Source organism: Neocloeon triangulifer, unplaced genomic scaffold (genome assembly GCF_031216515.1).
Source record: "Neocloeon triangulifer isolate White Clay Creek 2 clone unplaced genomic scaffold, ASM3121651v1 ptg000010l, whole genome shotgun sequence".
Taxonomy (NCBI): Eukaryota; Metazoa; Arthropoda; class Insecta; order Ephemeroptera; family Baetidae; genus Neocloeon; species Neocloeon triangulifer.
The window spans coordinates 211,021-238,016 of NW_026775552.1; the positions used below are offsets into that span (position 1 = coordinate 211,021).

Sequence of the window (26,996 nt, forward strand, 5' to 3'; positions counted from 1 at the left end):
TAAAATGATGAAATAAAGTTATTAAATTTCAAGCAGCGCGCTGCGCACGTTTTGGTTCAGTCAGTCTTTCTCTATTCACCAATCTTCTTTTCTATTTTAATTCGCGGCAGCGCATGCCTGCTTTCGGGGCGATCGACAAAGCATGACCCACAATGTGTGCCGCACGCAGTATTGAACCTCTCGTCGGGCGCAGAGATTCACGTCGCAGTAGAGCCGGCTCGCGAAAACAAGAATTTTTCAGCTTCCAACGACGCATTGTCAGCGCTTTTGCAAATGCCGAGAATGCACTGCATTGCATTTGAATGAGGGAGCCGTGTCGGCGGCCTAGCTAGTGGGGACACAAACAACACCCGGGCGCACCACTTTGGTCTAGTCGTTCGCCAAATTCGCTCGGAGAGGCTTGATGCCGTACAAGAGCAATTCCAGAGAGAAGATGCTGCCCAACAAAGAGCCGTGGACGCCGGCGGACGGCGGCTTCCGAGCCTGGCTGGTCGTCCTCTCCAGCTTCCTCATCAACGGCCTCATCTTCGGCATCATCAATTCGTACAGCGTCATTTACTTCGACCTGCAGAAGAATTTGGAGGCGAATGGAATTCACGACTCGTCCTACAAAGCTTGTGAGGAATTTAATTAATATAATCTTTAATTAATATAAGAATCTAAATAATTCTTCAGCTAATTAAAAATACAAATATTAGGGTTTTTTTGTAAATATAGGCGGTGCGGAGATGAAGTATTTTTTTTAATTTAAAAGATGATACAATATGTCGGCTTGGATATTTTGCGGTTTTACTTCATCCTGTAGCATTTCCGTACATTACACGTGAGAAATGTAAAAATTACAACAATGTGTAAAAACTCTTCAACCAACTATGGAAACTTGTAGGCTACTAATCAACCTAAGGCTAATTTAGCACAAAAATAATGCTAGGTTTTTAAATTTAGGGTTTTTCAAGGGACATAATAATAATCCGATATACAAATTATCTGAATAAATATAAAATTGTATTCTATTTCAACTCAATTATATTAAATTACTAACTTTTACGATTTTAACGATATAAACATTTTACTTTTAATAGTAGCAAAGGAGGAAAATAATTATGTTAACTTTACTTTTTCTGCTAATTTTTTTAAGTTCGTGCTCTCTGTGCAAAATAAGCGAAAGGGAAAATAATAAGATTGCAAAAAACAAAAACAATGTGATTGGCATTTTGACAGTACGCAAAGATTAAAAAGTTTAGCAAGAAAATTTACGTAACGCGGTTTCTATTTATTCCATTAAATTTTGTGATTTGTTTTTGCAGCCCTGGTGGGCTCGCTGACGATTGGCGCGACCTTTGCCTTTTCTCCGCTGGCCGGAATATTGACCGACCGACTGGGCCACCGGCAAACCACCATGATCGGCGGCGCGCTGGCTGTCATGGGCATGGTCATGTCTTCGCTCCTCATTAAATATGTGAGAATTAATTAATTAATTGTGAGCCGAATTTTGATTTTGATTGTGCGATCGACTCTGTCAAGGTCAAGGCGCTTTACCTCACCTACGGCATTTTGTTCGGACTGGGCGCCTCGCTGGCCTACACGCCGTCCCTGGCCATCCTGGGCTTCCACTTCAAGCAAAGGTTGGGCCTCGTCAATGGAATCGTTACTGCTGGCAGTTCCGTCTTCACCATTCTGATCCCGCTCGCCTTTGGAAAACTCATTCCTCTCATCGGGCTCGAGTGGGTTTTACGCTCAATCGCTTGCCTTATGATTTTCATTGTCGTCGCCGCAAACTTATTTGAGGTAAAAATTATAATTTAATACGGTGCATGAATCAAAAGTAAAACCCAGTAAAAATTCACGACATTCTCAAATTTTCACCATCCATTGAGACACATTCTCTGAGATTTCTCAAGATTTTTGCCTTTGAAAGGTGGCGCATTTTTAACTTTTATGGTAATTTCACTATTTATTGTGCAACGTTAAGACCAACACCAATCGATAGAAAATTTAATTAGCTTTCAAAACGTTATTTAAGTTTGCTTTAATTGCAAAAAAAAAACACTTTGTTAAAACAAAGATAAATTTTTTGTCATTTTTTTTACTATCAAAAATGCAATATAGAATTTTTTTATATAAAGAAAGTTGAAAGTTGAAGCACCGTAAATTTGAATGAGAGGAAATGTCTATAAATTGTCACAATTCTCATCCTTAATATCAGGGCATATCACCTCAGGTGCAGTTGAGCCTTCTTAGATTTTCACCCAAACTGCCCCTAAGGTTAACATTGATCAGAAACATCATTTTTAAACATTTCCGCATTTATTATAACTTTTGCCGCTTTGGATTTAGAGGAAAATGTTAAATAAAAAAAGTGTGCTAAATTAAATATTCTTCAACTTTTATATTCAACATTTTCCTCTAAAACGTTTTCCAGAAGAACTAGAAAATCATAAAGTATTAAATGATAAAAAATTACCTTTTGATCTCAAACAATTGAAATTTTGCACCAAGAATTGTCTTGGTGACTTTTTTAAAGAAAATTAAATTTACTATTGATTTCCATTACTCTGATGTCTGTACAAATAATAGAAAAATTACAACTACAACAAAAATGCCACCTTTCAAAGGTAATTTTTGATCTGGAAAGGGTGGCTGATTTGCTGGGAAACCTAAGGAAATCTCGGAAAATTTTTTATAATTTTTTTAATATTTTAGAAATAAATTATATCTGAGAATCAATGGGTTGTATCGAGTAAAAAACCAAATTTTTCAGCTAATTTGAAGGATTTTTATTCATTATATTAATCCATGGGGCGCTTCACGGGTATGAGCATTTCTTGATTTAATGATTTTTTTAATATTTTAGAAATAAATTATATCTGAGAATCAATGGGTTGTATCGAGCAAAAAACCAAAATTTTCAGCTAATTTGAAGGATTTTTATACATTATATTAATCCATGGGGCGCTTCACGGGTATGAGCATTTCTTGATTTAATGATTTTTTTAATATTTTAGAAATAAATTATATCTGAGAATCAAGTGGTTGTATCGAGTAAAAAACCAAATTTTTCAGCTAATTTGAAGGATTTTTATTCATTATATTAATCCATGGGGCGCTTCACGGGTATGAGCATTTTTTGATTTTATGATTTTTTAATATTTTAGAAATAAATTATATCTGAGAATCAAGTGGTTGTATCGAGCAAAAAACCAAAATTTTCAGCTAATTTGAAGGATTTTTATTCATTATATTAATCCATGGGGCGCTTCACGGGTATGAGCATTTCTTGATTTAATGATTTTTTTAATATTTTAGAAATAAATTATATCTGAGAATCAATGGGTTGTATCGAGTAAAAAACCAAATTTTTCAGCTAATTTGAAGGATTTTTATTCATATATAAATCCATGGGACTCTTCACGGGTATGAGCATTTCTTGATTTAATGATTTTTTTAATATTTTAGAAATAAATTATATCTGAGAATCAATGGGTTGTATCGAGTAAAAAACCAAATTTTTCAGCTAATTTGAAGGATTTTTATTCATTATATTAATCCATGGGGCGCTTCACGGGTATGAGCATTTCTTGATTTAATGATTTTTTTTAATACTTTAGAAATAAATTATATCTGAGAATCAATGGGTTGTATCGAGTAAAAAACCAAATTTTTCAGCTAATTTGAAGGATTTTTATTCATTATATTAATCCATGGGGCGCTTCACGGGTATGAGCATTTTTTGATTTTATGATTTTTTAATATTTTAGAAATAAATTATATCTGAGAATCAATGGGTTGTATCGAGTAAAAAACCAAATTTTTCAGCTAATTTGAAGGATTTTTATTCATTATATTAATCCATGGGGCGCTTCACGGGTATGAGCATTTCTTGATTTAATGATTTTTTTAATACTTTAGAAATAAATTATATCTGAGAATCAATGGGTTGTATCGAGTAAAAAACCAAATTTTTCAGCTAATTTGAAGGATTTTTATTCATTATATTAATCCATGGGGCGCTTCACGGGTATGAGCATTTTTTGATTTTATGATTTTTTAATATTTTAGAAATAAATTATATCTGAGAATCAATGGGTTGTATCGAGTAAAAAACCAAATTTTTCAGCTAATTTGAAGGATTTTTATTCATTATATTAATCCATGGGGCGCTTCACGGGTATGAGCATTTCTTGATTTTATGATTTTTTAATATTTTAGAAATAAATTATATCTGAGAATCAATGGGTTGTATCGAGCAAAAAACCAAAATTTTCAGCTAATGTGAAGGATTTTTATACATTATATTAATCCATGGGGCGCTTCACGGGTATGAGCATTTCTTGATTTAATGATTTTTTTTAATACTTTAGAAATAAATTATATCTGAGAATCAATGGGTTGTATCGAGTAAAAAACCAAATTTTTCAGCTAATTTGAAGGATTTTTATTCATTATATTAATCCATGGGGCGCTTCACGGGTATGAGCATTTCTTGATTTAATGATTTTTTTAATATTTTAGAAATAAATTATATCTGAGAATCAATGGGTTGTATCGAGTAAAAAACCAAATTTTTCAGCTAATTTGAAGGATTTTTATTCATATATAAATCCATGGGACTCTTCACGGGTATGAGCATTTTTTGATTTTATGATTTTTTTAATATTTTAGAAATAAATTATATCTGAGAATCAATGGGTTGTATCGAGTAAAAAACCAAATTTTTCAGCTAATTTGAAGGATTTTTATTCATATATAAATCCATGGGACTCTTCACGGGTATGAGCATTTTTTGATTTTATGATTTTTTAATATTTTAGAAATAAATTATATCTGAGAATCAATGCGTTGTATCGAGTAAAAAACCAAATTTTTCAGCTAATTTGAAGGATTTTTATTCATTATATTAATCCATGGGGCGCTTCACGGGTATGAGCATTTTTTGATTTTATGATTTTTTAATATTTTAGAAATAAATTATATCTGAGAATCAAGTGGTTGTATCGAGCAAAAAACCAAAATTTTCAGCTAATTTGAAGGATTTTTATTCATTATATTAATCCATGGGGCGCTTCACGGGTATGAGCATTTCTTGATTTAATGATTTTTTTAATATTTTAGAAATAAATTATATCTGAGAATCAATGGGTTGTATCGAGTAAAAAACCAAATTTTTCAGCTAATTTGAAGGATTTTTATTCATATATAAATCCATGGGACTCTTCACGGGTATGAGCATTTTTTGATTTTATGATTTTTTAATATTTTAGAAATAAATTATATCTGAGAATCAATGCGTTGTATCGATTAAAAAACCAATTCTTTCAGCTAATTTGAAGGATTTTTATTCATTATATTAATCCATGGGACTCTTCACGGGTATGAGCATTTTTTGATTTTATGATTTTTTTAATATTTTAGAAATAAATTATATCTGAGAATCAATGCGTTGTATCGATTAAAAAACCAATTCTTTCAGCTAATTTGAAGGATTTTTATTCATTATATTAATCCATGGGGCGCTTCACGGGTATGAGCATTTCTTGATTTAATGATTTTTTTAATATTTTAGAAATAAATTATATCTGAGAATCAATGGGTTGTATCGAGTAAAAAACCAAATTTTTCAGCTAATTTGAAGGATTTTTATTCATATATAAATCCATGGGACTCTTCACGGGTATGAGCATTTCTTGATTTAATGATTTTTTTAATATTTTAGAAATAAATTATATCTGAGAATCAATGGGTTGTATCGAGTAAAAAACCAAATTTTTCAGCTAATTTGAAGGATTTTTATTCATTATATTAATCCATGGGGCGCTTCACGGGTATGAGCATTTCTTGATTTAATGATTTTTTTTAATACTTTAGAAATAAATTATATCTGAGAATCAATGGGTTGTATCGAGTAAAAAACCAAATTTTTCAGCTAATTTGAAGGATTTTTATTCATTATATTAATCCATGGGGCGCTTCACGGGTATGAGCATTTTTTGATTTTATGATTTTTTAATATTTTAGAAATAAATTATATCTGAGAATCAATGGGTTGTATCGAGTAAAAAACCAAATTTTTCAGCTAATTTGAAGGATTTTTATTCATTATATTAATCCATGGGGCGCTTCACGGGTATGAGCATTTCTTGATTTAATGATTTTTTTAATACTTTAGAAATAAATTATATCTGAGAATCAATGGGTTGTATCGAGTAAAAAACCAAATTTTTCAGCTAATTTGAAGGATTTTTATTCATTATATTAATCCATGGGGCGCTTCACGGGTATGAGCATTTTTTGATTTTATGATTTTTTAATATTTTAGAAATAAATTATATCTGAGAATCAATGGGTTGTATCGAGTAAAAAACCAAATTTTTCAGCTAATTTGAAGGATTTTTATTCATTATATTAATCCATGGGGCGCTTCACGGGTATGAGCATTTCTTGATTTTATGATTTTTTAATATTTTAGAAATAAATTATATCTGAGAATCAATGGGTTGTATCGAGCAAAAAACCAAAATTTTCAGCTAATGTGAAGGATTTTTATACATTATATTAATCCATGGGGCGCTTCACGGGTATGAGCATTTCTTGATTTAATGATTTTTTTTAATACTTTAGAAATAAATTATATCTGAGAATCAATGGGTTGTATCGAGTAAAAAACCAAATTTTTCAGCTAATTTGAAGGATTTTTATTCATTATATTAATCCATGGGGCGCTTCACGGGTATGAGCATTTCTTGATTTAATGATTTTTTTAATATTTTAGAAATAAATTATATCTGAGAATCAATGGGTTGTATCGAGTAAAAAACCAAATTTTTCAGCTAATTTGAAGGATTTTTATTCATATATAAATCCATGGGACTCTTCACGGGTATGAGCATTTTTTGATTTTATGATTTTTTTAATATTTTAGAAATAAATTATATCTGAGAATCAATGGGTTGTATCGAGTAAAAAACCAAATTTTTCAGCTAATTTGAAGGATTTTTATTCATATATAAATCCATGGGACTCTTCACGGGTATGAGCATTTTTTGATTTTATGATTTTTTAATATTTTAGAAATAAATTATATCTGAGAATCAATGCGTTGTATCGAGTAAAAAACCAAATTTTTCAGCTAATTTGAAGGATTTTTATTCATTATATTAATCCATGGGGCGCTTCACGGGTATGAGCATTTTTTGATTTTATGATTTTTTAATATTTTAGAAATAAATTATATCTGAGAATCAAGTGGTTGTATCGAGCAAAAAACCAAAATTTTCAGCTAATTTGAAGGATTTTTATTCATTATATTAATCCATGGGGCGCTTCACGGGTATGAGCATTTCTTGATTTAATGATTTTTTTAATATTTTAGAAATAAATTATATCTGAGAATCAATGGGTTGTATCGAGTAAAAAACCAAATTTTTCAGCTAATTTGAAGGATTTTTATTCATATATAAATCCATGGGACTCTTCACGGGTATGAGCATTTTTTGATTTTATGATTTTTTAATATTTTAGAAATAAATTATATCTGAGAATCAATGCGTTGTATCGATTAAAAAACCAATTCTTTCAGCTAATTTGAAGGATTTTTATTCATTATATTAATCCATGGGACTCTTCACGGGTATGAGCATTTTTTGATTTTATGATTTTTTTAATATTTTAGAAATAAATTATATCTGAGAATCAATGCGTTGTATCGATTAAAAAACCAATTCTTTCAGCTAATTTGAAGGATTTTTATTCATTATATTAATCCATGGGGCGCTTCACGGGTATGAGCATTTCTTGATTTAATGATTTTTTTAATATTTTAGAAATAAATTATATCTGAGAATCAATGGGTTGTATCGAGTAAAAAACCAAATTTTTCAGCTAATTTGAAGGATTTTTATTCATATATAAATCCATGGGACTCTTCACGGGTATGAGCATTTTTTGATTTTATGATTTTTTAATATTTTAGAAATAAATTATATCTGAGAATCAATGCGTTGTATCGATTAAAAAACCAATTCTTTCAGCTAATTTGAAGGATTTTTATTCATTATATTAATCCATGGGACTCTTCACGGGTATGAGCATTTTTTGATTTTATGATTTTTTTAATATTTTAGAAATAATTTATATCTGAGAATCAATGCGTTGTATCGATTAAAAAACCAATTCTTTCAGCTAATTTGAAGGATTTTTATTCATTATATTAATCCATGGGGCGCTTCACGGGTATGAGCATTTCTTGATTTAATGATTTTTTTAATATTTTAGAAATAAATTATATCTGAGAATCAAGTGGTTGTATCGAGTAAAAAACCAAATTTTTCAGCTAATTTGAAGGATTTTTATTCATTATATTAATCCATGGGGCGCTTCACGGGTATGAGCATTTTTTGATTTTATGATTTTTTAATATTTTAGAAATAAATTATATCTGAGAATCAAGTGGTTGTATCGAGCAAAAAACCAAAATTTTCAGCTAATTTGAAGGATTTTTATTCATTATATTAATCCATGGGGCGCTTCACGGGTATGAGCATTTCTTGATTTAATGATTTTTTTAATATTTTAGAAATAAATTATATCTGAGAATCAATGGGTTGTATCGAGTAAAAAACCAAATTTTTCAGCTAATTTGAAGGATTTTTATTCATATATAAATCCATGGGACTCTTCACGGGTATGAGCATTTTTTGATTTAATGATTTTTTTTAATACTTTAGAAATAAATTATATCTGAGAATCAATGGGTTGTATCGAGTCAAAAACCAATTCTTTCAGCTAATTTGAAGGATTTTTATTCATTATATTAATCCATGGGGCGCTTCACGGGTATGAGCATTTCTTGATTTAATGATTTTTTTAATATTTTAGAAATAAATTATATCTGAGAATCAATGGGTTGTATCGAGTAAAAAACCAAATTTTTCAGCTAATTTGAAGGATTTTTATTCATATATAAATCCATGGGACTCTTCACGGGTATGAGCATTTTTTGATTTTATGATTTTTTAATATTTTAGAAATAAATTATATCTGAGAATCAATGCGTTGTATCGATTAAAAAACCAATTCTTTCAGCTAATTTGAAGGATTTTTATTCATTATATTAATCCATGGGACTCTTCACGGGTATGAGCATTTTTTGATTTTATGATTTTTTTAATATTTTAGAAATAAATTATATCTGAGAATCAAGTGGTTGTATCGAGTAAAAAACCAAATTTTTCAGCTAATTTGAAGGATTTTTATTCATTATATTAATCCATGGGACTCTTCACGGGTATGAGCATTTTTTGATTTTATGATTTTTTTAATATTTTAGAAATAAATTATATCTGAGAATCAATGCGTTGTATCGATTAAAAAACCAATTCTTTCAGCTAATTTGAAGGATTTTTATTCATTATATTAATCCATGGGGCGCTTCACGGGTATGAGCATTTCTTGATTTAATGATTTTTTTAATATTTTAGAAATAAATTATATCTGAGAATCAATGGGTTGTATCGAGTAAAAAACCAAATTTTTCAGCTAATTTGAAGGATTTTTATTCATATATAAATCCATGGGACTCTTCACGGGTATGAGCATTTTTTGATTTTATGATTTTTTAATATTTTAGAAATAAATTATATCTGAGAATCAATGCGTTGTATCGATTAAAAAACCAATTCTTTCAGCTAATTTGAAGGATTTTTATTCATTATATTAATCCATGGGACTCTTCACGGGTATGAGCATTTTTTGATTTTATGATTTTTTTAATATTTTAGAAATAAATTATATCTGAGAATCAAGTGGTTGTATCGAGTAAAAAACCAAATTTTTCAGCTAATTTGAAGGATTTTTATTCATTATATTAATCCATGGGGCGCTTCACGGGTATGAGCATTTCTTGATTTAATGATTTTTTTTAATACTTTAGAAATAAATTATATCTGAGAATCAATGGGTTGTATCGAGTCAAAAACCAATTCTTTCAGCTAATTTGAAGGATTTTTATTCATTATATTAATCCATGGGGCGCTTCACGGGTATGAGCATTTCTTGATTTAATGATTTTTTTAATATTTTAGAAATAAATTATATCTGAGAATCAATGGGTTGTATCGAGTAAAAAACCAAATTTTTCAGCTAATTTGAAGGATTTTTATTCATATATAAATCCATGGGACTCTTCACGGGTATGAGCATTTTTTGATTTTATGATTTTTTTAATATTTTAGAAATAAATTATATCTGAGAATCAATGCGTTGTATCGATTAAAAAACCAATTCTTTCAGCTAATTTGAAGGATTTTTATTCATTATATTAATCCATGGGGCGCTTCACGGGTATGAGCATTTCTTGATTTAATGATTTTTTTAATATTTTAGAAATAAATTATATCTGAGAATCAATGGGTTGTATCGAGTAAAAAACCAAATTTTTCAGCTAATTTGAAGGATTTTTATTCATATATAAATCCATGGGACTCTTCACGGGTATGAGCATTTTTTGATTTTATGATTTTTTAATATTTTAGAAATAAATTATATCTGAGAATCAATGCGTTGTATCGATTAAAAAACCAATTCTTTCAGCTAATTTGAAGGATTTTTATTCATTATATTAATCCATGGGACTCTTCACGGGTATGAGCATTTTTTGATTTTATGATTTTTTTAATATTTTAGAAATAAATTATATCTGAGAATCAAGTGGTTGTATCGAGTAAAAAACCAAATTTTTCAGCTAATTTGAAGGATTTTTATTCATTATATTAATCCATGGGGCGCTTCACGGGTATGAGCATTTCTTGATTTAATGATTTTTTTAATACTTTAGAAATAAATTATATCTGAGAATCAATGGGTTGTATCGAGTAAAAAACCAAATTTTTCAGCTAATTTGAAGGATTTTTATTCATTATATTAATCCATGGGGCGCTTCACGGGTATGAGCATTTCTTGATTTAATGATTTTTTTAATATTTTAGAAATAAATTATATCTGAGAATCAACGGGTTGTATCGAGTAAAAAACCAAATTTTTCAGCTAATTTGAAGGATTTTTATTCATTATATTAATCCATGGGGCGCTTCACGGGTATGAGCATTTCTTGATTTAATGATTTTTTTAATATTTTAGAAATAAATTATATCTGAGAATCAATGGGTTGTATCGAGCAAAAAACCAAAATTTTCAGCTAATTTGAAGGATTTTTATTCATTATATTAATCCATGGGGCGCTTCACGGGTATGAGCATTTCTTGATTTATTGATTTTTTTAATATTTTAGAAATAAATTATATCTGAGAATCAATGGGTTGTATCGAGTAAAAAACCAAATTTTTCAGCTAATTTGAAGGATTTTTATACATTATATTAATCCATGGGGCGCTTCACGGGTATGAGCATTTCTTGATTTAATGATTTTTTTAATACTTTAGAAATAAATTATATCTGAGAATCAATGGGTTGTATCGAGTAAAAAACCAAATTTTTCAGCTAATTTGAAGGATTTTTATACATTATATTAATCCATGGGGCGCTTCACGGGTATGAGCATTTCTTGATTTAATGATTTTTTTAATATTTTAGAAATAAATTATATCTGAGAATCAATGGGTTGTATCGAGTAAAAAACCAAATTTTTCAGCTAATTTGAAGGATTTTTATACATTATATTAATCCATGGGGCGCTTCACGGGTATGAGCATTTCTTGATTTAATGATTTTTTTAATACTTTAGAAATAAATTATATCTGAGAATCAATGGGTTGTATCGAGAAAAGAACCAAATTTTTCAGTTAATTTGAAGGATTTTTATACATTATATAAATCCATGGGGCTCTTCACGGGTATGAGCATTTCTTGATTTAATGATTTTTTTAATACTTTAGAAATAAATTATATCTGAGAATCAATGGGTTGTATCGAGTAAAAAACCAAATTTTTCAGCTAATTTGAAGGATTTTTATTCATATATAAATCCATGGGACTCTTCACGGGTATGAGCATTTTTTGATTTTATGATTTTTTAATATTTTAGAAATAAATTATATCTGAGAATCAATGCGTTGTATCGATTAAAAAACCAATTCTTTCAGCTAATTTGAAGGATTTTTATTCATTATATTAATCCATGGGACTCTTCACGGGTATGAGCATTTTTTGATTTTATGATTTTTTTAATATTTTAGAAATAAATTATATCTGAGAATCAAGTGGTTGTATCGAGTAAAAAACCAAATTTTTCAGCTAATTTGAAGGATTTTTATTCATTATATTAATCCATGGGGCGCTTCACGGGTATGAGCATTTCTTGATTTAATGATTTTTTTTAATACTTTAGAAATAAATTATATCTGAGAATCAATGGGTTGTATCGAGTCAAAAACCAATTCTTTCAGCTAATTTGAAGGATTTTTATTCATTATATTAATCCATGGGGCGCTTCACGGGTATGAGCATTTCTTGATTTAATGATTTTTTTAATATTTTAGAAATAAATTATATCTGAGAATCAATGGGTTGTATCGAGTAAAAAACCAAATTTTTCAGCTAATTTGAAGGATTTTTATTCATATATAAATCCATGGGACTCTTCACGGGTATGAGCATTTTTTGATTTTATGATTTTTTTAATATTTTAGAAATAAATTATATCTGAGAATCAATGCGTTGTATCGATTAAAAAACCAATTCTTTCAGCTAATTTGAAGGATTTTTATTCATTATATTAATCCATGGGGCGCTTCACGGGTATGAGCATTTCTTGATTTAATGATTTTTTTAATATTTTAGAAATAAATTATATCTGAGAATCAATGGGTTGTATCGAGTAAAAAACCAAATTTTTCAGCTAATTTGAAGGATTTTTATTCATATATAAATCCATGGGACTCTTCACGGGTATGAGCATTTTTTGATTTTATGATTTTTTAATATTTTAGAAATAAATTATATCTGAGAATCAATGCGTTGTATCGATTAAAAAACCAATTCTTTCAGCTAATTTGAAGGATTTTTATTCATTATATTAATCCATGGGACTCTTCACGGGTATGAGCATTTTTTGATTTTATGATTTTTTTAATATTTTAGAAATAAATTATATCTGAGAATCAAGTGGTTGTATCGAGTAAAAAACCAAATTTTTCAGCTAATTTGAAGGATTTTTATTCATTATATTAATCCATGGGGCGCTTCACGGGTATGAGCATTTCTTGATTTAATGATTTTTTTAATACTTTAGAAATAAATTATATCTGAGAATCAATGGGTTGTATCGAGTAAAAAACCAAATTTTTCAGCTAATTTGAAGGATTTTTATTCATTATATTAATCCATGGGGCGCTTCACGGGTATGAGCATTTCTTGATTTAATGATTTTTTTAATATTTTAGAAATAAATTATATCTGAGAATCAACGGGTTGTATCGAGTAAAAAACCAAATTTTTCAGCTAATTTGAAGGATTTTTATTCATTATATTAATCCATGGGGCGCTTCACGGGTATGAGCATTTCTTGATTTAATGATTTTTTTAATATTTTAGAAATAAATTATATCTGAGAATCAATGGGTTGTATCGAGCAAAAAACCAAAATTTTCAGCTAATTTGAAGGATTTTTATTCATTATATTAATCCATGGGGCGCTTCACGGGTATGAGCATTTCTTGATTTATTGATTTTTTTAATATTTTAGAAATAAATTATATCTGAGAATCAATGGGTTGTATCGAGTAAAAAACCAAATTTTTCAGCTAATTTGAAGGATTTTTATACATTATATTAATCCATGGGGCGCTTCACGGGTATGAGCATTTCTTGATTTAATGATTTTTTTAATACTTTAGAAATAAATTATATCTGAGAATCAATGGGTTGTATCGAGTAAAAAACCAAATTTTTCAGCTAATTTGAAGGATTTTTATACATTATATTAATCCATGGGGCGCTTCACGGGTATGAGCATTTCTTGATTTAATGATTTTTTTAATATTTTAGAAATAAATTATATCTGAGAATCAATGGGTTGTATCGAGTAAAAAACCAAATTTTTCAGCTAATTTGAAGGATTTTTATACATTATATTAATCCATGGGGCGCTTCACGGGTATGAGCATTTCTTGATTTAATGATTTTTTTAATACTTTAGAAATAAATTATATCTGAGAATCAATGGGTTGTATCGAGAAAAGAACCAAATTTTTCAGTTAATTTGAAGGATTTTTATACATTATATAAATCCATGGGGCTCTTCACGGGTATGAGCATTTCTTGATTTAATGATTTTTTTAATACTTTAGAAATAAATTATATCTGAGAATCAATGGGTTGTATCGAGTAAAAAACCAAATTTTTCAGCTAATTTGAAGGATTTTTATTCATTATATTAATCCATGGGGCGCTTCACGGGTATGAGCATTTCTTGATTTAATGATTTTTTTTAATACTTTAGAAATAAATTATATCTGAGAATCAATGGGTTGTATCGAGCAAAAAACCAAATTTTTCAGCTAATTTGAAGGATTTTTATTCATTATATTAATCCATGGGGCGCTTCACGGGTATGAGCATTTCTTGATTTAATGATTTTTTTAATATTTTAGAAATAAATTATATCTGAGAATCAATGGGTTGTATCGAGCAAAAAACCAAAATTTTCAGCTAATTTGAAGGATTTTTATTCATTATATTAATCCATGGGGCGCTTCACGGGTATGAGCATTTCTTGATTTATTGATTTTTTTAATATTTTAGAAATAAATTATATCTGAGAATCAATGGGTTGTATCGAGCAAAAAACCAAAATTTTCAGCTAATTTGAAGGATTTTTATTCATTATATTAATCCATGGGGCGCTTCACGGGTATGAGCATTTCTTGATTTATTGATTTTTTTAATATTTTAGAAATAAATTATATCTGAGAATCAATGGGTTGTATCGAGTAAAAAACCAAATTTTTCAGCTAATTTGAAGGATTTTTATACATTATATTAATCCATGGGGCGCTTCACGGGTATGAGCATTTCTTGATTTATTGATTTTTTTAATATTTTAGAAATAAATTATATCTGAGAATCAATGGGTTGTATCGAGTAAAAAACCAAATTTTTCAGCTAATTTGAAGGATTTTTATACATTATATTAATCCATGGGGCGCTTCACGGGTATGAGCATTTCTTGATTTAATGATTTTTTTAATATTTTAGAAATAAATTATATCTGAGAATCAATGGGTTGTATCGAGCAAAAAACCAAAATTTTCAGCTAATTTGAAGGATTTTTATTCATTATATTAATCCATGGGGCGCTTCACGGGTATGAGCATTTCTTGATTTATTGATTTTTTTAATATTTTAGAAATAAATTATATCTGAGAATCAATGGGTTGTATCGAGTAAAAAACCAAATTTTTCAGCTAATTTGAAGGATTTTTATACATTATATTAATCCATGGGGCGCTTCACGGGTATGAGCATTTCTTGATTTAATGATTTTTTTAATACTTTAGAAATAAATTATATCTGAGAATCAATGGGTTGTATCGAGTAAAAAACCAAATTTTTCAGCTAATTTGAAGGATTTTTATACATTATATTAATCCATGGGGCGCTTCACGGGTATGAGCATTTCTTGATTTAATGATTTTTTTAATATTTTAGAAATAAATTATATCTGAGAATCAATGGGTTGTATCGAGTAAAAAACCAAATTTTTCAGCTAATTTGAAGGATTTTTATACATTATATTAATCCATGGGGCGCTTCACGGGTATGAGCATTTCTTGATTTAATGATTTTTTTAATACTTTAGAAATAAATTATATCTGAGAATCAATGGGTTGTATCGAGCAAAAAACCAAAATTTTCAGCTAATTTGAAGGATTTTTATACATTATATTAATCCATGGGGCGCTTCACGGGTATGAGCATTTTTTGATTTTATGATTTTTTTTAATACTTTAGAAATAAATTATATCTGAGAATCAATGGGTTGTATCGAGTCAAAAACCAATTCTTTCAGCTAATTTGAAGGATTTTTATTCATTATATTAATCCATGGGGCGCTTCACGGGTATGAGCATTTTTTGATTTTATGATTTTTTAATATTTTAGAAATAAATTATATCTGAGAATCAATGGGTTGTATCGAGCAAAAAACCAAAATTTTCAGCTAATTTGAAGGATTTTTATACATTATATTAATCCATGGGGCGCTTCACGGGTATGAGCATTTCTTGATTTAATGATTTTTTTTAATACTTTAGAAATAAATTATATCTGAGAATCAATGGGTTGTATCGAGTCAAAAACCAATTCTTTCAGCTAATTTGAAGGATTTTTATTCATTATATTAATCCATGGGGCGCTTCACGGGTATGAGCATTTTTTGATTTTATGATTTTTTAATATTTTAGAAATAAATTATATCTGAGAATCAATGGGTTGTATCGAGAAAAGAACCAAATTTTTCAGTTAATTTGAAGGATTTTTATCTATATATAAATACATGGGGCTCTTCACGGGTATGAGCATTTCTTGATTTTATGATTTATTTAATATTTTAGAAATAAATTACTTGGCGCTTGAGGGGTATGCGATTTTCTTATTATGTTTCTCAATAAATGTTGAAAAGTTCAGACTGGAGTGAATTTTGTCCCGATTTCGAAAGCTTTCTTTCCTGGAAATTAATTTGTTCTAATAATGATGAAATATGCATTTTTACCATAAAATTAAATTTTTAATGAGTAACATTATTATTTATTCTTTATTCTTCTCTCGGTCAATACAAATTTAACTTTTTTTTATGGATTTGCCTCAGATACCAGCAGGAGCAGCGAAGGTCCCAGATTCAAGCACTGAAAAAAAAGAATGCCTTAATTTTGAAATTTGGAAGAATAAGAAGTATGTGATATGGGCGCTTGCCATTCCGATTTCCCTCTTCGGCTACTTTGTTCCTTACGTCCACATGGTACATATTTTTATTATAATTTATTAATTATAAAAAACTTCATTTAATTAGGTGAAATTCGTGTCGGTCAACTTCCCAGACGCCGACGGCAAGATCTTAGTCATGTGCATCGGCCTCACCTCAGGCGTGGGCCGCATCATTTTTGGCAAAATCGCCGACATGCCGAACGTGGACCGAATTTTACTGCAGCAGGTGCGGCACAATTGAGCTGCTTTGATCGACGTAATTAATCGGTGGACGCGATTTCTTTGCAGATCTCATTCATCTCAATTGGCTCTTTGACTATGCTGCTGGTGGTCGCCCCCGCCTGGTCCTACATGATTCTAATTGCCCTGGGAATGGGCCTCTTCGACGGCTGCTTCATCAGTCTGCTCGGACCGATCGCGTTCGATTTGTGCGGCTCCGAGGGCGCTTCACAGGCCATCGGCTTTTTGCTCGGACTCTGCTCCATTCCACTCACAGTCGGACCCCCTGTTGCAGGTATTTCGTTTTTAACTTTTAATTGACAGCCTTATTAATTGTGATAATGAAAATCAGGCAAGCTCTTTGACCACTTCAACTCCTACACGGTGCCCTTCCTGCTGGCTGGAGGTCCACCGATTTTAGGCGCCATCGCTTTGTTCGCCATCAAGTGCGTCAAATCCGAGCCAAAGAACAACTCTCAGGGACTCCACAACAGTGTGTGATGATCATTTATTATAATTCCCTAAATTATTTCTCAGCATTTAAATATTAGCCTCGCTCATTGTGATAGTAATAACGAGATCAAAGAGATATTTTAAAAGAATTTTGTAGCTCATCAACGAAGTCATAGTTTTCTCTCAAAATAAATATATTTAAGATGTCAATTAAAGTTTAACAAAGAATTTGTTTTGTAAAAGAAAATATTTCCCAATCTGGAATAGCAGGTTTACTGTGTATAAATTCAATTTAACTTAAAATTTTCCAAGTCTCTGATTAGTTTTTTGCTGTTCTTTAATTGCTTTAATTAAGAGGTAGTAAAACTCTCAAGTGCAGTTTCTGCAGGCGGTGATGAGTAGCTTTTGTTCAATCACGTTGATTATTCTCCAAACAACAAAATATATTGAAAAAAATTATAGTTTACCTAACAATAAGGATTTTTTAAATAAAAAATTAAAGTATTCATATTATGTATTGTTTCCACATCATAATAGGGGAAATTTTTATTTAGCTTATAATTATTAATATTTTTTTATAGCTATTACACAGTTTTGTCCTATTTTTCATAAACTTAATTTAACTTGCACGCACATTTAGCTGAACACATTCGCTCTGTCCAGTCATTCCAACATTATCACATGTTGATGGCTATATAATTATTTATGCGGCGTGTTAACCCCTTAACAGTACATTTCTTTGTGCTCAATCAAATTATGCAATTAATTCCTCGTGTTTAAAAGAAAATCCAACGTTCAAATTTCACTTTGTTCTAAAAAAAAAAACATCAAAATAATTTATACAGTTTCATTGCCTTAGTTTTGTTTGAGTTTATATCTGCAGTGCTTTTATCTCTTTCATTCAAATGCTCTCATTCAAAACGAAATAACAACAAGTTTGAGTTTTTTAATTCTTCCGCATTTTTTCGATGATGATGCTCTGCTTTTGGGTAACAAAGGGTTGCATACACATCCTGGGGGGACTGAACACTTGAATATAATTATATTTTCTTTTTCTTTTTTTTATAAATTAGTTGCGCTGGTTATAGTTCCCTCTTTCTTTCTTTCCTTAATTAATGCGCGGCAACCCTGCGGCCAAAACACTGATCAAGATGAGGACCTTAATTTCTAGTAGCCTATCTATTGTCTAATACAATCTTTGGTCCAAGCTGCTTCCTAACATCGGATTTAAGCACAAAACCGCCTTATCTTTTTGTAATATAGTGTGTCCAATCAGCCTGATATTTTTGCTCTGCATTTTCAGATGTGCGTACCCCTTTTGTGAGATCAATTTTTGATTAATGAAAAAATTAAGGCAAGAGATAATTTTCAAAAGATATGAAGCCTCGATTTCAATGAAAAGGATTGATAAAATTAGTGTAAAAAAATTAGTCCGCGCTTTTCAAATTGGTCGGTTTCGAGGCGTGAATTGCAAAAATATTAGGGTACTATTATAATTGATATTGTTGGAGAGCAGAATAATTATCAGGACAGGGACCGTCGGTGGGTCTCACTTGCGGCTGTAGTTGTACTCGCTGTAGGCCACCGAGGGGCCGTCGTTATAGATTGCGCTGGGGCCCTCGATGCTGCACACCGAGTCTTCAGGGGTGCGCGACACTTCTCCTCCGTCCTCATTGTCGTGGTGGCCGTGATGCTTGGACGACTTTTGCCTGTGGTGCAGCGCCTGGCAAATTTCAACGATTAATATTAAAAATATCTCAAAATAGATAAAAAAAAAAAAAATATTAAAAAATTTCAAATTTGTTCTCATGCATTTCTCACCTTTTCGCGGCTGCCCTTCTTCTGTTAGCATGAGTGGGAAATCAGAAATATTGAGTGATTCGGCCAAACTACTGGACTTTACCTGCAGGGAGAAGCGTCTGTGCGCCACCTTTCGTCCGCCGCGCCGCTTGGAAATGTGAGGGTTGTCGTATCGAATAGTTTTGTTTTTGAGCACCTCCAGTTGAGTGTAAAGTCGCTTCAGCTCCGCCTGGTAAGTTTCCTTTTTTAAATATTGATTCAAGTCACGTTAGATTGATTCATCGAAACTCACCCGAATGTCTTCTGGGTTCATGTCGGCCAGACTGACTTCGGCAAAGTCGGCGTCCACACACGCGCCCAGGGCCGGACTGGCCGGAGCCGGAGCTTCGCCCAGCAACGGATAGGGCCGCGCGTTGGGCTTTTGCTTGGCGGCCAAGTGACAATACCACCACTGCAAATTCAAAAATTAATTGTTTTTTTCTTTTTAATTGAACAAAAGTAATAAACAATTTAAATTAAAGATAATGTTGTTACCTTTGGAACGAAAATGAGCAGCAGGACAATGGAGTTGGTGAGTTGGGAGCGGGCCACGTAGGCAGTGAAGGCCACGTCAGGGTGCAGGTGGGGCCAGGCCAACGCCCTGAGCGCGTAGAAGGGCACGCTGACCAGGAGCTCGACCACCAGGGCCGCGCACAGGAACTCGCGCTCCCGATATTGCGTGAACGCGTTCCTGCTGGCCACGCTGAGGTGCAGGCCAAAAATAAGTAGGCCGAATTCTCCGGCCTGCGTCACCAGCTCCCACCACAGAGGTTTGCACGTCGGAAACGAAACACCCTGCTCGAGAAGAAAACCAAAAAGATTTTTTAATTACATAAAAAAAAATTGACCATGAAAAATAATTCAGAGCTGAAATGAGATGTACCTGCAGGGTCCGCCCTCTGGCCATCAAGGCCCCCGGCCTCTCTTGCAGGGTGTGAAGGGCAGTGGCTGTGTGGCCAGCCAAGTAAACAAAAGCGATCAGCACCATCGCTGTCAAATATTTGAGCAGGTCTTTGTCTCTGACCACCCAGCGGTGTGCCTTGCGCGTCCGAAATTCAATTAAAATTCTAAAATTAATTAAAATTTTGTGTAAATAATTAGGTTGTTTATAGACACGTCTTACTTATATAGCTTAAGAATGATTGCCCCGTAGCAGATAACGAAACCAAACTCTCTGCACCAGGTTTCGAGAAGACAAAACTCCACTGAGGGATTGAAATACCGAATCAGCACCTTAAAAATTCAATGTAACATTAGTTCCTTTTTTCATCTGATTATATTTTAGTAATTCATACCCCTGCGTATAGAAGGAAAGTGCCAAATAAGATGGTTTCCAACATAGTCCACATGCTGGATGACAGCGGCTGAAAGAATTAATTTTAAATTTTTTAAATTCAGAATAAAAAATAGAGAACGTGCGTATACTTTTCTCTTCCTGTTGCGAAAAACAGCGACGGAAATAACAAAGGTGATGGTCATGCAGACGGCCTGCGTGGCCAAGAGGGCGGCCCTCAGGGTGGGCTGCAACTTTGCCTCGCAGCGGCCGCCCTTGCAAGGTTGGCACTCGTCAGGGCACTGGACGCAGGTGCGCGGCCCCAGGGGAGTTTCGCTGCTGGGCAGAAGGCCCGTCCAGTTGTCAGGGCCCTCAGGGTCAAAGAACCCTTCCACGCAGCGACAGGAATAGGCGCCTGAGCAGAATCCGCGGCCAGCAACGAAGACGCACTGCGCGCAATTATTTTCCATAAAATTACATGTACCAATTTTTTTCAAATCCTACCATTTTCATTGAAATATAGAATTTAACCTTCTCAATTTGACTCAAATGTGATGAAAAATCATCAACTTTTAATTTATCACAGGTCATTTTCAATTTCAAAAAGGTATTTTAAAATCAATAGCTTAATTTTTTTTCTAGTTGCCTATAAAACTTTGACCTAGAAACTTGGTGCACTTTAAAAGATACCTTGGTGCATTAGCTCCAACCTCCCACCGAGGAAATTAAACAATCTTTAGCCGCATTAATTTGACAGCAGTTTTGGTAAACCCTAGTTATGTATCCGGCTGAACATCAGAACTTGAGAAATATGAAGATTCTTCATTAATTCAGTATTTTTAGAACCATAATACGTACTAACGTGATATTTCTTTGCAGATTAAATAAAGTGCTCGAAAATTGGCTTAATTTTCTCAGAAACTAGAAAAAGCACATTTAGAAACTTTCAATTAGACTTTTCTCAATACTTTCGGCTCAAATTTTCTCCCTCTACATCGGCTCATGGTTGAGATATTTGTAATTTCATGCTCTTTTTAATTAACGACGGGCGGTCGATAAGTGCTGATTAAGTGTGATTAATAATTTAGCGCGTGCGACTTTGCGGATTAAAAATAATTGCTATTGGCGTGTACATGCGTGTTTAATGGATATTCGACATCCCCGGCCGGCGCTAAGTAAATGGGCGGCATTGGAGGCGCAGCGGCTTATTGACATACATTTTTTAATGGAGCGTTCACTTAAGGGCGCTCTCCGCCGGCGCGCGGCAGAAAATTATCAATATACACCGGCGGAATTAAAATTAGCAGCACTCACCGTCGATGTGGCCGGGTCGCACTTGTGCGTTCCCTTGAACAGCGACGCGTTCTCGTCGTCGCACTGATCAACATCCAGCGACTTGAGAGGCAGCAGCAGAGACAAAGAGCCCCTGCAAGCAACAATGAAAATGCGAACCGACAGAAAATATATCAAGAAAGAAGCAAACCTGCTGGCTACGGGGAATATTGCAGCCAGGACCCATTGAGAGGCGTCGCAGTCCCAGAAAGGACGGCTCCAGAGCGGGCCAGTAGTGGAATTATTGGCAGGGGTGGTCAGGGCGCCTGCCAGCTGAGAGTATCGCTGGGCCAGAGTGTTGTTCGAAGCGCTGTAGAATGTGCGGCCCGATTCTCGCAGGAACCACACCAGCTCTGAAAAAGTAAATCAATAAAAAGTGTTTTTAAATGAACAAAAAATTTCAAAATTAAATTGATCAGAAAATAGAAAAGAACAAGACTGGCGAAAACGTCTTTTTTCAAGAAAACTTTTTACTTTGTTATTTTAATTTCAAATGTTTTTAAGACAAGATATCAAAGTTTTTCATGATGCAATTTTTTACATTAAAACAATTATATAAATCCAACGATCAATATTTAAAGAAAAAATATCAATGCTCTCCGGAAATAAAATTTGAAATATTCATTTCATAAGTCCAGAAATTTTAACTAGTTTTTTTTTTTTTTACAAATAATTTGATTTTGTTAAATCAGCCTCAAATTTATTTTAAATCTAAATTATGCAATTTGAAATTATCCATTATCGAGCGAAAAATTCTTATTAATATGTAAATTATTTCCACCAGTCCATGAAAAATGGTTAAAAAAAGTTGAGAAGAAACAAGATTTATTGAAATACTTTTGGAAGTGTCGTGAAATACGAGGCCTATCGGCGAGGCGGGGGTGCGAGGAGTGCGCAGGGTGCGCCACAGCAGACCTAACCCCTTGGGACCCACGTCAGGGGGCAACACAGAGAGAAAAGCACCAGCTTCAAGTGCCGTCTAAAAAATTAAGTTGCAAAGGTGAGAGAAAAACACACACACACACACACATAATTTTTACTCACAACCAACTTTTGCAAATTCATCTAATTGTAGGAAAACATTGAAAACTTTTTACCTGCAGGTGAGGTTGGATCAACGCGGGGGTGGCGTTGTGCAGCATGTGGGGGTGGTCGAACGGCTCGGCTGTCTGTCCGCACGAGTAACTTTTCGTCACCGTGTCCAGAGCAGACTCGAGTGTCTCCTCGGCCACCGAAACTGCGGGGAAAAAAGCGCGTGAATTCGAGCAAGGGAGGAAATAGAAGAAGAAGTTTTTTCAGCAAAAAAATAAATAAAAAGAGGACAGACGGATAATTGAATGGAAGCGGCGCGTGAAACTCACAAGTTTGCTGCGTCGAGAGTTGCAGAGCCTTTGAAGTTGAAATGAGAGCCAGAAGAGGCAGCAGAAAAGTTCCACCTGGGCCCCAAGACATGCCTAAATGTCGTCCTTCACTTCAGCGCCAAGTCGAGCCGCAACTATATAACACAGAAAATATATAAATATTATATATATTTTATTTTTAATAAAATACAAATATAATTTATAAGTTAAGTGTAAAATATTATTGGGATATTGGGAAAAATGGGCAATTTTTTGGCCGAAATAGGGGTTTTCAAGTGTTTTTATTTTTAAATAAGTGATTTTTGCCAAAATGGGCAAATTCAAATGGAATTTTAACAGCAAAAAATGGTTGATAGAAGGCGGATAATATCAAAATAGGTGATTCTAATTTATTATTTTTTTTATGTGTCTCTTATTTTATATTTTACAATTAGATCATTTCTGACAATTAATTTGGTAAAAAGATGATAATTCATTTTCCCATCCTTAAACATAAATATTTATTTTCATTTATTATATGCTTGAATGAATTGCTGGAAAAATTCGCAACAAATTTTTCACCGATAAGAAAAGTTTGTTTTTCTTCTCAACCTCCTCTGCTTCAAGCACCAAAAACGTTGAAAGATAAAGCGGGCGCCAACAGAGGAAGAAACAAAATTTCCTGTTGTACTCAAAAAGACAGTGCGGCGGGCGGCACTTGAAAATAAATATGCATATATTCCATTTAGCGCAGGAAGTCTGAGAGCGGCGAAGCGTGCGGACGACTCTCGCAGGAAATTATTCGCAAATCCGCGCGTTAGCAAAGGAAATTTGCCGGGGCGAGGGAGGCAAAAATGGAGAACAATTCGGAGAGGGAGCGAGAGAAGCAGGACAAACAATCTGTCCCTCTTAATGGGTCTGGCCGAGTGAGATTTCATTGCACTCTGCGCGTCCGCATGGACCAAGCCAATCTATCGCTCCAGCAGCCAAAAATAGACGTCGCCACACAAAATACGAGAGAAGTGTGTGCGAAGCGTCGGACGAGAGAAAAACGGGGCAAGTCCGCCCCAGACTGAAAATGAGCGGAAAAATTCATAATATAATTAATACAAATAGAATTTATTAGTTTTTTAGAATAATTGTGAAAAATTAAAATTTGTCATAATTATAAAAAAGACAAATGTTATATTTTTATTTAATTTAAAAAAATATATCAAATATATAATTCAGTAACTCTAGTAAATTGGTTGGATTTCATATAATAATAAGCGTTTTTTTTTTTGTAATTAATCATTTTTCGAAGCAAAACTATAATTTCAAGAAATCAAAAGCTGACTTTTAAATTTGTAAGTAGCAAAATAAGTTGTTTTGTGTAAATAAATAAAACTGATAATCATAATGGAGTGAAATTAAGCTCAAAATTTTGTGTATCCTAATTAAATTGTGAGCATATTTTCAATTTAACTTGCGCCCCTCATTCAAAGCTAATAACTCTCCATTGATGCAAAAGTGTGGCAGCGATTTTCACAGAATCCCGGCTCATTAAATCACAATCCGTCGTCTCGAGTTCTCATTTCGCTAATGATTCATGTCACAGCGGGAGCGGCTGTGAATTCTCTAATCAAACCGCGCGCGCCTCGACACACAGATCTCCTCTTTGTTCTGGGAACGCGCGCGAGGCCTTTGGAAAAACACATAGTCTGGACACATTTATTCCATGGGGGCACATTCGGGCCAAAAATAGCTTTCCACAGATCGCGCCGCTTGGACCCCGTTCAAGAATTTATATCGGCTGAAAACGGTCTCGGCTTTTGCTTGCAGATTTCGGCCGCCGATATAATGTATTATTCCCCGAAACTACTACTTTCCAGCGGTCAAGGTCGAACGCCGCATCCATCTGACTGAGATGGAGCAACACACCTCAGCAGCTGCTGCGGATTTCTCGGTGGAGTAAATAAATACACAGGCCCCACTGTTGTTTCAGTAAACGAGAGAGCAAATTTATCAACAGTCAAATATGTTAAACAAAAATTCCCAGAGACGAAGAGCTGCGGAAAATAAAAAAAAGATCAAAGCGCCAAGAGGAACTTAATCGTTATAAAAAAAACTATTTCAAGATTTTATTAGCGGTGTTTTTAATGCATTTAATATATTTCTCAATCTTTAATCAATTGTGTTGGAAAAGAAACGAAATTGAAAGTAAATTGATTGGACGTGTCACAGAAAATATACCTTTGAGGAAATCAGTGCGAGACGGGGCTGAGAATAATTTGAGCAAAAAAGTGTGTTTTTTCGGCCTGGCGCAGCAGATAAATCGCGGCCGGCCTTTGGGGCGCGGCCAGCAAGCAAATTTGGGCAAAACGAGGTGCGGTGCAGACAAAAAGCGGCTGCATGGCCGCGATGAGTAATGGAGCCTCAATTTGTCTTGTTGCAGCTCTAGGGTGGGCACCTCACACACACGTACGGTGGTGCTAGGGCTGTCGAGGGGAGGCTGGCAGGGGGTGCTCCGCGCCGATGCGCCCGCCATCGATTTTATGGTGTTTGCAAAGAGGCAGGCGGCGCGTTCGTTCGTTCGTTCGTTCGTTCGTTCGTTCGTTCGCCGTCCGCGAACGTCAACATCCTAATTGAATTCCGCCGCCGAGGATATCCGCGATATCGGCCGCCGCAATCCGCAACCGCGGCCACCGGCCCCAGGTGGCCGCCAGGTCGATTCGCTAAAATCCAGATGCGCGTCTTTCTTCTTGTTCACCGAGGAGAATGAAAAAAAATATACAAAAAAAATCCCAAGCCACTTTTCGCGATGCGCCTCTTTTGTTTCGGAAAATGAACAAAAGTATATATACAGTGCGGGGGTGGATATGAAAATAAACACCGCGCGCACTCCGATCTCTCTGGTATATCTGCTGAGAATCTGAATGGATCAATGTGCAAATCCAACTGTTGAAGGGTGTTATCGCGGCGGAGGAACATTACTAGGGGAGAGGGCGAATTTGCATGGCTACGACCTGTGCAGATCTACTTGCATGTGTTTGTAATTTTCGTGACAAACGCAACAGGGTGTGTCTTTTATTTCCACTTCAATTACAACAAAACCCTAACAAATTTTATCAAATTAAAAGAGCTTCATTAAAAATGTACATTTAAAAAAAAATACCGTCTCGTCCCTTTCTTTTGTCTCTTACTTGAGAGCTTGAACAGGAATATTATACACATAAAAAGGACTTGTCTCATTCTCCCTTTGTCTCGGAGCAAAAATTAGCAGCGACAAAAAGGCAGAGTCTCTCTCTGGGCGCGCACTTTCTTTGATAAAACGAGAGACAAAAAATTTGCCCAGCTCTTGAGAGTGCTCCCTGCGCTCCAACCCCTTCCTGCCTAGATCGCGGTCTCCCTTGGAAAAGCGGCCGCCGCCCCCGGGCCCGGGACTTGCTTTTCGGTGTCTCTTTAAACTACTCACCATGAGCGGGCTGGGTTGCGGTGCATCAGGGGCCCACTCGGCGGCATTATTTGTCCTGCGGGTGCAGCTTCTGCTCTCTCTCGCGTGCGGCTCGGCCTCGGAAATGCTCCTCCAGCGGCGGTCCTTCGGGTGCGAAAAATACCCACGGCGC

At 33.6% G+C, this 26,996-nt stretch overlaps 2 protein-coding genes across 7 annotated transcripts; one reads left to right on the plus strand and one right to left on the minus strand.

The window, feature by feature from the left end:
* The first annotated feature begins 167 nt into the window (after positions 1-167).
* On the plus strand, positions 168-18,447 carry LOC132195629 (monocarboxylate transporter 10). Of its 2 annotated transcripts, XM_059617748.1 has the most exons (7): positions 171-617; positions 1,308-1,459; positions 1,525-1,788; positions 16,820-16,969; positions 17,021-17,161; positions 17,224-17,449; positions 17,507-18,447. In XM_059617748.1, the coding sequence occupies exons 1-7, from the start codon at positions 404-406 to the stop codon at positions 17,653-17,655; spliced, it is 1,296 nt and encodes a 431-aa protein (XP_059473731.1). In that variant the 5' UTR covers positions 171-403; the 3' UTR covers positions 17,656-18,447. The 2 variants fall into 2 exon arrangements, with proteins under 2 accessions (XP_059473732.1, XP_059473731.1); XM_059617749.1 differs by lacking the exon at positions 16,820-16,969 and having other exon boundaries at positions 168-617.
* On the minus strand, positions 18,128-26,971 carry LOC132195627 (probable G-protein coupled receptor 158). Of its 5 annotated transcripts, none has more exons than XM_059617744.1 (15): positions 26,846-26,971; positions 23,413-23,546; positions 23,149-23,288; positions 22,889-23,030; positions 22,203-22,404; positions 22,034-22,145; positions 20,872-21,168; positions 20,742-20,810; positions 20,570-20,679; positions 20,330-20,513; positions 19,942-20,241; positions 19,700-19,858; positions 19,511-19,648; positions 19,429-19,449; positions 18,128-19,330 (listed from the first exon to the last, which is right to left on the minus strand). In XM_059617744.1, exons 2-15 carry the CDS (start codon positions 23,501-23,503, stop codon positions 19,157-19,159), a joined length of 2,139 nt encoding a protein of 712 aa, XP_059473727.1. In that variant the 5' UTR covers positions 23,504-23,546; positions 26,846-26,971; the 3' UTR covers positions 18,128-19,156. The 5 variants fall into 5 exon arrangements, with proteins under 5 accessions (XP_059473727.1, XP_059473726.1, XP_059473728.1 ...); XM_059617743.1 differs by lacking the exon at positions 26,846-26,971 and adding an exon at positions 25,624-25,740; XM_059617745.1 differs by lacking the exon at positions 26,846-26,971 and adding an exon at positions 25,624-25,738 and having other exon boundaries at positions 19,511-19,636.
* Between the last annotated feature and the right edge of the window lie 25 nt (positions 26,972-26,996).

What these genes read in the sequence shown, in the direction of transcription:
- LOC132195627 (XM_059617744.1), bottom strand. Translation starts at nt 23,503, where the DNA reads ATGTCTTGGGGCCCAGGTGGAACTTTTCTGCTGCCTCTTCTGGCTCTC. An exon ending in ATCATTCTTAAGCTATATAA is followed by an intron (nt 20,514 to 20,569) that starts GTAAGACGTGTC and finishes AATTAATTTTAG; the next exon opens with AATTTTAATTGAATTTCGGA. An exon ending in ACAGACGCTTCTCCCTGCAG is followed by an intron (nt 19,450 to 19,510) that starts GTAAAGTCCAGT and finishes TCATGCTAACAG; the next exon opens with AAGAAGGGCAGCCGCGAAAA.
- LOC132195629 (XM_059617748.1), top strand. Translation starts at nt 404, where the DNA reads ATGCCGTACAAGAGCAATTCCAGAGAGAAGATGCTGCCCAACAAAGAG. An exon ending in TTGTTCCTTACGTCCACATG is followed by an intron (nt 16,970 to 17,020) that starts GTACATATTTTT and finishes TCATTTAATTAG; the next exon opens with GTGAAATTCGTGTCGGTCAA. An exon ending in ACCGAATTTTACTGCAGCAG is followed by an intron (nt 17,162 to 17,223) that starts GTGCGGCACAAT and finishes ATTTCTTTGCAG; the next exon opens with ATCTCATTCATCTCAATTGG.